The sequence below is a fragment of the Phallusia mammillata genome, chromosome 2 (genome assembly GCF_965637545.1).
Source record: "Phallusia mammillata chromosome 2, kaPhaMamm4.hap1.1, whole genome shotgun sequence".
NCBI lineage: Eukaryota > Metazoa > Chordata > Ascidiacea > Phlebobranchia > Ascidiidae > Phallusia > Phallusia mammillata.
Genome location: NC_137253.1, coordinates 19178882 through 19191757, shown reverse-complemented (window position 1 = coordinate 19191757; position 12876 = coordinate 19178882). Strand labels below are relative to the sequence as shown.

General features: G+C 38.0%; 1 protein-coding gene across 2 annotated transcripts; it reads left to right on the top strand.

Annotated features, from left to right (window-relative positions):
- The first annotated feature begins 4751 nt into the window (after window positions 1-4751).
- Window positions 4752-7982, top strand: LOC145214867 (uncharacterized). 2 transcript variants are annotated; one of them, XM_080083475.1, is made up of 13 exons: window positions 4752-4815; window positions 4951-5014; window positions 5318-5521; window positions 5583-5744; window positions 5806-5948; window positions 6016-6263; window positions 6321-6421; window positions 6485-6613; window positions 6673-6874; window positions 7012-7195; window positions 7339-7499; window positions 7576-7781; window positions 7850-7982. In XM_080083475.1, exons 4-13 carry the CDS (start codon window positions 5624-5626, stop codon window positions 7900-7902), a joined length of 1548 nt encoding a protein of 515 aa, XP_079939601.1. In that variant the 5' UTR covers window positions 4752-4815; window positions 4951-5014; window positions 5318-5521; window positions 5583-5623; the 3' UTR covers window positions 7903-7982. The 2 variants fall into 2 exon arrangements, with proteins under 2 accessions (XP_079939601.1, XP_079939602.1); XM_080083476.1 differs by lacking the exon at window positions 4951-5014 and having other exon boundaries at window positions 4758-4815.
- Window positions 7983-12876: the final 4894 nt, after the last annotated feature.

Sequence of the window (12876 nt, the reverse complement as noted above, 5' to 3'; positions counted from 1 at the left end):
CAAAGGTTCGGGTGAGCTGACTCGGCGTCCGTATCAGGTGAGAGGCTAATGTTATCCTCGGAAGAATAGTTAGAACATAGCGGATGAGTTTTAACAATATTTTTGAGAACGGGAAGTTTTATATTAGGGGATGCTGAGGTGCTGTTACTGATTTCTGCGCCAGTGGGGGCATAACGGTACACGTGTTTTGGGTCGGCATTTACAATCTAACTATTACAAAAATAATGAAGCATGTTCCATTGCTCGTTGCTAAATTTTTGGGGGGTGACATTTTTAAACACACACCGTGGATGAAACCATTGTAAACATGATTCACATTCTACCATTTGTTCTCCGCACCAAACAGTTTTGCAAACACAATATGTTTTTTGGCGTGGCGTCCCTTTATCGTGTGAAACCTCGGAATTTGACCGTATATCACCTGGGTTTAATTTTAAATGTGACCCTTGAATGCATTTTCTAAATGCCAGGTTTGTAACCCATTTATATCGAATCATTTTTAACGTTTGCTTAGTAATTTGAAAATGGCATTTTTGTAGATATTAAGCAGTTATCGCATTTTTAGGTAAAGAAGAGTGATTAGGGTATCTAGTTAGTTGCTTTGCCAAAGCATCAATACACTGTTTGTTATAATCTTCGTTTCTTTGAATGCCATTAGTCTTTTCATTTTTACAGAACGTTTTAATAATTTTAATATTTTCCCTTTCAAACGCAAAAAGCTTGTTCACACGGTCAGAATGAGATTGATTTCTCCAAAATAAGTTTGTTTTTAAAAAGTCTTGAGCAGATCTATCGTCAAACTCCGAGATATCATGTTTTCCAAAGAACAGGGCAATCGCTTTTGCCAAACGATCTATTACGTTTTTGTGTGCCCCACCAATTTTAATGAGAGATTTGTTGTAAGCTACACACCCACAATGCAAAGCTTTAACATTTTGCATAAAATTGTTTATTTGAAGCTGTTCTTTTTTGTGAGGGGAGAATACAAATGGTGATTTCATCCACGACCATGTTTCGCGTGTAAGAAAACAGTCCGTGAGAAAAAAAAAAAAAAAACTCATACACAAACCGTCGGCGACTTCTGGGAAGAACACGCACAAGAAGCATAGGTAGATTCTGAAGACACACATGAAGAAAGGGAGGAACAGCTGAGTCCTGTGGATTAGTGAAAACCCACGGCTAGTATTCTTTCCTCTCGTCGGTATGCCTCGCACCACCTTCGTCGGAGCCGTCACTTTCACCGACGAAGCCGCCACCTTCGTCGGAGCCGTCCCTTTCACCGACGAAGCCACCACCTTCGTCGGAGCCGTCACTTTCACCCACGGAGCCGTCACTTTCACCGACGAAGCCGCCACCTTCGTCGGAGCCGTCACTTTCACCGACGAAGCCGCCACCTTCGTCGGAGCCCAAACGTTCGTCGAAGTTGGACGCTCCAATTTCCACATCGATCGACGCGACACAAGGTAGTCCGACACAGAACCAAATATGAATCCTCCTGTCGCCAACAATCACTTTTTTAGCTTTACTCTTTTACTATCTACATTGGCGCAAAGTCTGCTTCTATTGACTTACCACGTTGAGTTGATGGCACAGGATTATGCATCGCGGACAGCAACGTCTCGACTTGATATTCGAGGCTACTCATGTATTGATAAAGCCCCAAATCGGAAAGATGTAAGTTCCCATTCCAGCAATCATCGAGGTCTGGAATGGTCGAAAAAACTGCAACCATATCGTCTTGCCAACTTTTCTAGAATTACGTTGACACCGGCAACGCATTCCATATGGTCTCCCGCCTGCTGGAGGATAGCTGCAACTGCAATCTACACAGAAAAAAATCTTTTGTAAATTCATAAATAATCATAAATGCAATATCAACAAAACACCTTGGCCTGTGGATAGGCTTTCTTGCACGCGTCAATCAGTTTCTCTCCTTCTATATCGATGTGGTGGGTAAAACGACACTGCCCAGATGCAATGTCGTTTGTTCCCAGGGCAAGAATTATTAGGTCCACATCAATAAAGCGGGTTCCTCCAGCTAGCTCCAAACATCCGTGCTTCATTTTTCCACCTGGAAGAGAGATTGCAGATAGAGTGAAGATTTCACTCTGATTACTCACCACGCGAGGGCGGACGATGTTTCTGCCGTTGCTGTCCGTCACCAGCAACACAGAAGGAAGTGGCGACTTCGCAGCACGGAGATAACATCTGCTTCTCGCTGACACCAAATGCATAATCAACAGGACGTGTTCTCTTTCCTCGTCGATGAGCCATGCTTCTTTCTTTCAACCAGTTTACTGTTATCAAATACTGTATTGTATCACTGAACAAACAAACTTCAATTACATTTTTTATGACCAATTACTTTGATTACTTTATGGAAAAACAATATTAACAATTAGGACAATCAATAACCACAAACGTTTGTCTTATTAACAATTAAGATCAGATAAAAAAATCTTTTATTAATAAGCAAGTCAGGCATGTAGTACGTTTTATGTAAACTTTAGTCAGGACTAACTATACCACGAGCAGGGCTGCCACTTTGGTTTGAATGAAATATTCTAGTCTGACCTCAAAAAATATCTAGAATCATCTAGATTAAAAAACAAAACATCCAAAAATATATCTAAACATAAAATATTCCAATTTAATGTAATATATTAGCCAAACAACAACGTGTATGAAGGTTTTCAATATAAATTGATCTATATTTGATGCTAAAGAAGCTTACTTCTTCCTTTTCATCACTCTATTTTTTCTGTTTCAGTCATAACATTATAACGTTGAGGCTTTTGTGGTTATCTGGGTGGAACATTCGTAGGCTTGTACAGTTCCTATGCTGTTTACAAACGTCAAAAAAAAACTATCTAGATTTTGCATCCATCATCTAGTTCCCATTTTTTACATCTAGGCTTAACCAAAACTTTTTAGATCTAGCTATAAAATATCTACAGTTAAGTCCTGACCACGAGACAAGACCTTTGTAGACGACAAAAATATCCTGGAGCGTACAACCTTATAAGCAATATATATTTTAAAATACATGTTTTTAAAAAGATATTGCAAAACAACGCATACGTATAGATACAATCAAGTATCACTCAGCCATATAACAAATTTGACATTTGAATTACTGTATGTTAAAAAAAACAAAAAAAAAACTCCAAAAACATCAACCTTATGATCTCTATAAAGAATAAAATGCTGTCAGAAAATTCTGGCATTGTTAAATATTAAAGCGCTAGGGGTGGTAGGTTGTAGACATATTCGTCCGATTTTTATTGCAGAAATGGATAGTACCCTACTATATGTTCTTAAAACACTCGTCAATATCTTTCCCTGGGGGCCGGAACATAATTTCGTTGTTCGTCAAACTTTCAAAAAACGTCAATTTTGATAGGCCCCCTTAAGCAGCACATTGAAGTGCTAGGGGTGGTAGGTTGTAGACATATTCGTCCGATTTCTATGGCAGAAATGGATATTACCCTACTACATGTTCTTGAAACACTCGTCAATGTCTTTCCCTCGGGGCCGGAACATAATTTCGTTGTTCGTCAAACTTTCGTCAAACGTCAACTTTGATTGACCCCCTTAAGCAAATGGAACACATTGAAGTGCTAGGGGTGGTAAGTTGTAGACACATTCGTCTGATTTTTATTGCAGAAATAGATAGTACCCTACTATATGTTCTTAAAACACTCGTCAATATCTTTCCCTCGGGGCCGGAACATAATTTCGTTGTTCGTCATACTTTCAAAAAACGTCAACTTTGATAGACCCCTTTAAGCAAATGGAGCACATTGAAGTGCTAGGGGTGGTAGGTTGTAGACATATTCGTCCGATTTTTATTGCAGAAATGGATAGTACTCTACTATATGTTCTTAAAACACTCGCCAATATCTTTCCCTCGGGGCCGGAACATAATTTCGTTGTTCGTCAAACTTTCAAAAAACGTAAAATCAAAAAGGCGCTCAAATCAAATTTGGTCATGTTTGCCAACCTAGGGCGGTACCTTGTAGACATATTCGTCACTTTTTTATTTCAGAAATTGATAGTATACAAGTAGACGTTTTCTAAACAATGGTCTAAATCAGTGGTTCCCAACAAGGCCCATGGCCCCCCAGGGGGGCCACGAGCTGTGTTCCGGGGGGCCACAGGTGTAGATTCACAAGAAACACTCACTAAAAGCCATTTTCTTTTTAACTTTATTCCCAAATTCAATCGACTATTTCACATGCTATTTGTCGACAGTGAGGTTTATCACAATTACGGATTCTTGGTTACTCTATTCGACCTGTTTAAAGTCGAAATTAGTACCGAATTCCAACACGAGATTGCCTTTTACATTTTTCAAGGGGGCCACAGGTCCTTCAGGGTTACTTAAAGAGGGCCACGAGGCCAAAAAGTGACTTTTAGGGGGCCACGGTCTACCAAAGGTTGGGAACCACTGGTCTAAATCGTGCCTTCGGGGCCGGAATATGATTTCGTTGTTCTTAAACTCGTCTAATAACGTAGAATTGACGTTGCTTTTCCTGTACCACTCATTTGTATACATTTTTTTCGTAAATCAATACTTTTCGAATGGATTTTGTTTAAAATATTGTTTGTTGCGGAAAATGAAACGAATTTGTGATTTGCTTTTTCATAATCGAGGTTTTGCTGAGAATTGAAAAATTCAACCGTTATGTGGTAAACTGCGTAAGAAAAAAATTTCGTCTAAAACCTTTTCGAGTTTCATTTCGGCGAAATGACATTTGTAAAACAACCACCGATATAGGATATACAGCAAGATGTTATCATGTTCAAATACGGGTAATTTGACTTAAATTAAAACCTTTAAACATAAATAAATTAGGCATACGCCAACCCTGTGACTAGACTTGTTGTTTTTAAAACTAATAACCTTGTTCTAAAAAATGTCTTGATTACAATTGTTTGTTTTAACAGCCATCAGCCATGCAACATTACGGAACAAAAATGCGCTGGGTTAGGATTAGAACAAATATAAAAGGTGCCAAGATAGAACAAATAAATATCGTTTCTTGTATCCACATTTACACTAATTTGAACAATTATATCGTACAGACCAGCCGTATACACTCAAATTTTTGCCCCTTTTAAGAATCTGAAACCAAATAATTGTTTATTGCTTTAGCTTTGCATGTGACTCTAGTATTACTGCAATTGCAGTTGCTGTACCTCGGAGTTTTAGGCAGTTGTATTTCCTACCATAGTGTTGGAGACATGTAGATATTGATTTATTAAGTTTATTCTGTTTAAAATTTTGCTCATATACATCAATACATTGATTAAGGTTTAATTGGATTGAATGTGTTGTCATATTGTGAACTGCACATCTGCTGCTGCACGTGCACTCCCACAATCACCAGAAGCATGCTTCTTTTCGCTACTACTATTACTTCCCATGAATCCATTTCCTCAATCAAAATATCAGTGGAAACAGCAGTCAAGTGGATTAACCCAGCATATGTGTTCCAATGCTTTGCAAGCTAAAATCGTAAGTCCTTTCAAAATGAATGTAAAATGATTTTTTGTCGTATTTTTATGTATTTTTCAAGGTTATCTTTGTACACTGATCTGTGTCAGTTTCAATACGATTATGTGGATAGTTTTGGCCATATTTATTTTCATCAACTGCTGTCATGCTAAAGATGATCCAATTGGACATAATCAATGGTTAGGGTACCACAGACCTTCTGAAGGTCACATTGATGTGATTGGTAGGATTTTGGGTTATTGTATAAATTAAAATTGAGACGATTCCAAAGTTATGTATTACAGAAAAGATGCTTCATCCAACAGTGTTCTGGGAAAAGTATGGTAGCATTGGAAAGCCTGCATTATTTAAAGGAGCAGCATTTAACATGCCTGCAATATCAAAATGGACAGATGACTATTTGCTACAAAACTATGGGGAACTGAGAGTAAGTTTCGACATTATGGTTGATTGTAATTTGATATTATATTGTTTTCTTGCTTGTGTGTGGCTAGGTGAAACTTGAAAGCAAACATGAAAAGGCATTTAAACCAGAAGGCAACTTGGGTATGGGTCAGGACAGCATTAGGTATTTTATAAACACATACAAAAATAAAGATAAATACATGGTTTCCCAAATTCCTGACCCACTATCTAAAGAAGTAACTGTACCTCAGTGCATTTTATGTGGGACACTGAGAAAGCGCATTTTAGAAGCTAACATTTGGATGAGTTCAGGAGACACTAAAAGCATCTTGCACAGGTATGCTGTTCTACATAGGTCATGAAAAAAATTCCTATTATAATCAATCTTTAACAGAGATGCAGATAATGCTTTTAACTGCCTATTGAATGGAACCAAGGACTGGATTTTAATTGATCCAAAGCATCAAGATTTGCTTCCTATTGCTGTTGAAGCGGGTAACAGAAAATGCCAGCCAGGCCTACTATATTTATTTATGTACATCTTAACTTTTACATTAGGTACACCTTATGGAGGATTTACCTTGATTAACGTAAACAAAGTTGACCTGAAGAAATATCCCAAGTTTAGAGACGTTCCTTGGTATTATGCAAATATTACAGCTGGAGACTGTCTCTTTTTGCCAAAAGGTTTTTTAATTCCTAATTTTAAGAAGAAAAAACATTCTCCAAGATTTTTTTTCATTTAGGACATTGGCATCAGGTTCGTTCCTATGGCGAAAAAAATTTGGCAGTGAGCATTTTGTTTTCAAGAATAAATGAGTTTGATGATGAAGGGTGCTCAAAGGATGATTTGCCTCCAGTGGAAATGCTATCTGATGTGCCAATGGTTTGGACCTACGATGGTTTTGCTGCACAAACAATGGGAAACACTGATCCATTTGAGTTAAAGTATGTCAGCCTTAGTATTTTTTCCATGGAAATTGATACTTACAACAATATGATGTATATTAGTTTTGGTCATTGAAGACTTATTTTTATTTACCCATGTGTCCACAAACATTCAGTAACAAGTCTCTGTATGTTAGTGACACTGTAATTGAACTATGTGAGAGTGGAAACGGTGTAATAACTCAAAAAATATTGGATGATCATGTAATGACCACTGCTGAAGTTGTGGAGGATGAACATCACGGAACAATAGAACTAAATGTGAATGACATATCAATACCAAAGGAGAACTTCGAAATATTACATGAAAGAAGCATCCAAGTAAGAAAGTGATTTTATCAACATGATGAAGTTGTGCAAACATAACCTGTTCATGCTTCTGCAAAAAGTTGTGCATAGCAAATTCAGATGGTGTGTAAAAATAAGTCATTTTAAAAGATGTTAACATTGTCTTTGGTAATTAGATAATGAAGCTACTTGATCAACAAGATTTAGGATATTTTCCATGTGATAATATGAGCCATGTTGATGTTGAAATGCTGAAGCAAATTGCCGACATTCTTGATCCAGATCCCGCAAACACCAAAGACTATGAATTTTTGAGCATAAAACCATCTGATCTGAGGTTATGTACTTGAACAGATTGTGTTTTGTTTTTGGAATTTGCAAAAGTTCTTTACAAGATTTTGTCTTATTTACAGAAAAACGATTAAATCTTCGGTGAAATTATTGCCACAGGAGTTTACACAAAAATATGTGGTTCAGGGGGGTTCTCGTTATGGTGCTGATTGGGTTCTTGGTGTGTTGGATGCTAACAGTGATGGAGACATAACACTCTCTGAAATGAAGACAAATATGGAGAAGGTGTTGGATAGATATAAGAAAAAAATGATGAAGGACATTTCAGGTAAACTAAAATTGCACTTCGGTAAAGATATGGAATGTTTACTTTTACATTGTTTTTATTTTGTGAAGGTCCACAAATGGACAAGGCGATAGATTTTGGTGCTGATCGAAGTGAACTGTAGTGGATTTTAAAACTATTTGTCCTGTTTAGGGAAATTGTATGTTTTTCCCGTTTTTTAATTAAACAGAAAAGGGTATGTAATTCTACATAAGTATCATTTAGTCAAGAGTTATACACCAAAAATTACAGCAGAAGTCGGTCGTTGGTGGAACCAGTCAAGTTGGCATCTAATCTAACCACACGTTAGGGAAAGAGGGTGGGGTTCGACAGGAAAAGAAACCCTGCCGGATAGTTTCGAGCGTCGGAAGAAAGGGTGCAGCAAACACACTGTGGATGTTACCTTTGAATTTGTTAAAAATTCTAAAACTTGAAAACTAAATCACACAACGCAAGTGATTTTGTTAGGTAACCCACGTGCACACACATACTAAAACAGGTGTTTGTGACAAACCAAACTTTTATAGGCTATTGGTGTACAGTTAAAAAATACCGATTATAAAATCGTAGCCGAGAAAATTAGTGGTTAAGTGATACATCAACAGTGGCAACGCTATTACAAAAAACATGTTAGTAGTGGTAAAGTAGTAGTAGTAGACTAGGGATGCCATACGTCAGGATGTCAGGGAATTTAGTGTTTAAATCTGCGACAGGGAGAAATGTTAAAATGTACTTAAAAGTCAGGAATTTAAGAAAAAATATTGATATACTATGAAACTGATGTACCAACGGAGACAATTTCTAATAGTTACCCACAACCGCGTCTTTACCATGAAACGTAAAGAGGTAAACTGGCGGCGGGCAGGTTAACGGCTTAACGCACAAGGTTACTGTTTCGTTTTGCAGTGTGTGTGCGAGCGTAACAATACCTGTTTGTTACTAGTTGTCTAACACAGTGCTCTTCAACCGGTGTGCACGGTGCACCAAAATATGCATGGGGTGCACCAGTACGAAAAGGTATACAAGGGTGCATCACAAACTTTTAATGGACCATCATAATTTGACTTTAAGGATAGAAAAAGATGTAGCTTTCAACTGATGAATAAATGAACCTCTGTATTTTGGCGTATATCTACGTCAAAAGCCGTTTTGAGCAGAGTGCGATTGACATTAATTTACGTCAAAAGTTCTTGGTCACAAATGCAGCTGCCCGTCAATGTACATCGAGAACAAACAGGCCACGGCATTTTTCATATCGCTTTTTACCTCAGTTTATCTTTTAAGTAAAGAGGGTGCATGAGTTCGTCACAACAACTATAAGGGTTCACCAAACCAAAAAAGGTGAGCACTGGTCTAACAATCCGCGTTAAATACAGAAATCTCAAGAAATCACAGCGTTCGATGCTACGTGGGCACGTGGGAAGTTTCATTTGCTTTAACTGTGTACCTAATATGGAAGGAATTAACTAACAACAAAAATTCGGATGTCGTGAGATATAAAAACGTTTTTACAGTGGCATTTTATTTCAAATTTAAAAAGATCTTTAAAAGGGCGGCTCTCAGTGTTTTTTTTTCTGTGACAATTTGAAATTGGTCCGAATAGTTTTTAGAGTGGCAAAGGTTGGCGACCCGTGATGTATGTGCATATTGTTTCAAGGATAGTGAGAGTAGTAAGCTTAGCCTAATAAACTTAACAGAAGCCTACGCAGAAAGTTAATTAACAAGGATCCAAGGGCGTCCGCAGGTTTTCGGTTAGGGGGGGTCAAGGTGGGTTCACTCTGACCTTTCGGCCGGATGCAAATTTTTTTTGAAAATTTGACCATTACACCATCCAGACAATTTATCATTTTTATCAATGTTTACATTTCTACGGATTTTTATCAAAATTGGCCAGAGCACAAATTATCAGAGTTATATAATCGTTTTATTGCACACTATTATCATGTTCAAGTGAACCTTGCGTATGGTGTAATATATACATTTGGGGTAATAATGCACTTTGTTTTGTCATAATTCATAACTGCGTGGTTTCCGCAGCGATATCAACAGCAAATTTGAAAATTAGCGATTGTTCGAATAGCTTAGTTTCAATCTGCCAAGGACTGGTAGAAGTGTGGCAAGCTGTAAATGCAGTTAACCAGTAGCCTATATGTGGTGATTTAAGATTTGCAGTGAGCCTAAAAACATTTGAGCATTTGGCACTAATCCCCAAAATCAATTATTCTGATATCTACGAACCACAAATCACCATATAACTGCATTTGTCAAAAAACTGAAGAAATTGAACAGCAAGGGTATGATAGAAATTAAAAAGCAAGCGTAGGCTAATGTGTATGATTATGTGGATATCGATGTATCCACAGAGTAGGCCTAAAAAGTTTCTCGGTTTAGAACTGTCTCGTTCTTTCGTGGGTATCAACAAAAAAGAAAGTTGCCTATTGGTACCGGAAATAGTTTTATTTTAGCAAATGTTTAGAATTAACCCCTCTCCCCAACGTATTGATAGATTTGCGCCACGCTCTGATATATATCAAAAACATTTATTGGAAGTGTATCCAAACTTAATTGTTGTTCGAATTTTGCTGGCAAGTCTCGGTACTTGTACGGTAGAAAGATCATTCAGCACAATGAGGCGGGTCAAAACATGGCTCAGATCAACCATGTCTGGAGACAGGCTATCCGGCTGTGTATGATGAGTGTCCACAGAAGCCGAATAAACTCGGAAAAAAATTCGTTCATCCAAAAAGTCATCGAAAAATTCGGCAAAGACCCACGTCGACTTAACTTTTTATTCAAGAACTGATTAACTAAACTGGTGGCTGATTGTTCTTTTCTGTATGGTTCAATGTTACGAACAGCTTCATTGAATTCACGAAATACGAGATGATTTTATCTGAAACTATAAGTTATCCTTCTTCAGATTTTTGTAAGATAAAGCCAGTGTCCGCACTAGTAATGTGGTTCTGAGAGTAGGCTACAGGAGCTCAAGTTGTCGAATTTTGCGATTACGGGTAGCTCGTAGGTATCTTCGTAAATTAATAGAGGAAGTGGGATACTCCCGAAGAAGGGTGATGATCACAATCGGAGAGCTTGACCAGCCAGTCATCACTCGTATCACCTTTACCCCTCCCCCCTTTCAGAAAATTGCCTATACTTTGCATGTTCTCGCTTTTTTATTTTTCATCCAACAATTTTCCAGGGGGGGTCAGCTGACCCCATTTGACCCTATGTGCGGACGCCCTTGATCGTATCTAATGTTTTCTCGTGTCGCTGTCCGTGTTACTTCCGAATATTCTAAATTTATTCCGCAATAGAAGCAATTGGATCGCAAAAAAGGTTAACCCAACGGTTCTCAAACTGGGGTCGGTGGTCCTTTAGGCCTTTAGGGCTCCGTGAGGCAATTTTGCGGGGACTGCAAAAAGCTGGAAGTAACTCTAATTTAGCGTCAGTTTGTGCAACTAAATAAGTTTAAATCAAAGTGAAATTGAGAATCGACCGTCTCCATTGCCAAACAATAAGCTTTATTGCATGCCAACTAACAAAAATGCAATTGTTCGCGCACAATGGTAATGTTTTTGTCTTGTCTGTAAAGTCAGATTTGGATCATTGTTATGCAGAATTTTACATAACTGGCTAAAATCCTGCAATCAATTTTCCTTTTTCTGAAAAACACATTCAGGCTTAAGGTCCACAAGCCCTTGAAATAATGGCAAAGAGACCGTTTAGAGAAAATAACGAAAAAGTTTGAGAACCACTGGGTTAACGCAACTGCGGTCCCCGCAAAATGCCCCAAAGGACCGCGGGCCCCAGTTTAAGAACCGCTGCGTTAACCATTTTTGGGATCCAAACACTTCTATTCCGGAATAAATTTAGAATATTCGGAAGTCACACGGACGGCGACACGAGAAAACGTTGGATATACGATACTCTAATCCTTGTGAATTAGCTTTTTACTGGCTTCTGTTTAGTTAAGTTTATTAGGCTAAGCTCACTACTCTTACTATCCTTGAAACAATAAGCACATATATCGGGGGTCGCCAACCTTTACCACTCTAAAACCATTCGGACCAATTTCACACAGAACCAAAAAAACAATGGGAGTCACAAAAGACCTTTAAAAATTTGAAATAAAATGCCAGTTTAAAAATGTTTTTATGTCTCACGACATTCGACCTTTGGTTGTTAGTTAGGTTCTTGCATATTAGGTACACAGTTAAAGCAAATGAAATTTTTATTTGTGTATTTAACGCATGTTGTCAGACAACTAATAACAAACAGATATTGTTACGCGCGCACACACACTGCAAAACGAAACAGTAACCTTGTACGTTACCCTGCGCGCCGCCAGTTTACCTCTTTAAGTTTCATGGTATAGACGCGATTGTAGCTAACTACTAGAAACTTCGTTGGTACATTAGTTTCATAGTATATATATATATATATATATCTTTTTTTCTTAAATTCCTGACTTTTAAGTACATTTTAACATTTCTCCCTGACGCAGATTTAAACACTAAATTCCCTGACATGCCAGGGAAAATCCTGACGTATGGCAACCCTACTTTAATGTCATAACCAGGGAGTCGAACCGGAACTGAACCCGAACCCGCGAACCGGTTTGAGTGGTTAATTTCATTAAACCCGAACCGCTAATGACGATTTTCAAAAAACCCGAACCGGAGTTGAACCCTATTTTTTGTTTGGCGTTGGACCCGAACCGGAACTGAACCAGAAAACAATTCAGTCAGTTTTATATTTTGTAATTTTTTTTCAAAACAGCGCACTGAAAAACACGTTAGATAACACTTATAGGGCGTGTCAAAAATAACAGTGCACAGTCAAAATTATTTTGGAGTTTGATAAGGCCAAGTAGATGATGGGTAGAATTAAATCGAAACGAATGAAAATTTGAACCGGTTCAAAAACCGCAAACCGGTTTGGACCGGATAATTTGCCCAAACCGGAACAAAACCCGAACCCGAAAATGAACATTTTTGAAAACCTGAACCGAACCCGAACCCTTAAAAACAAAACGAAGTGAACCCGAACCGAACCTGAACCCATATGACAAGCGGTTCGACTCCCTGGTCATAACTAC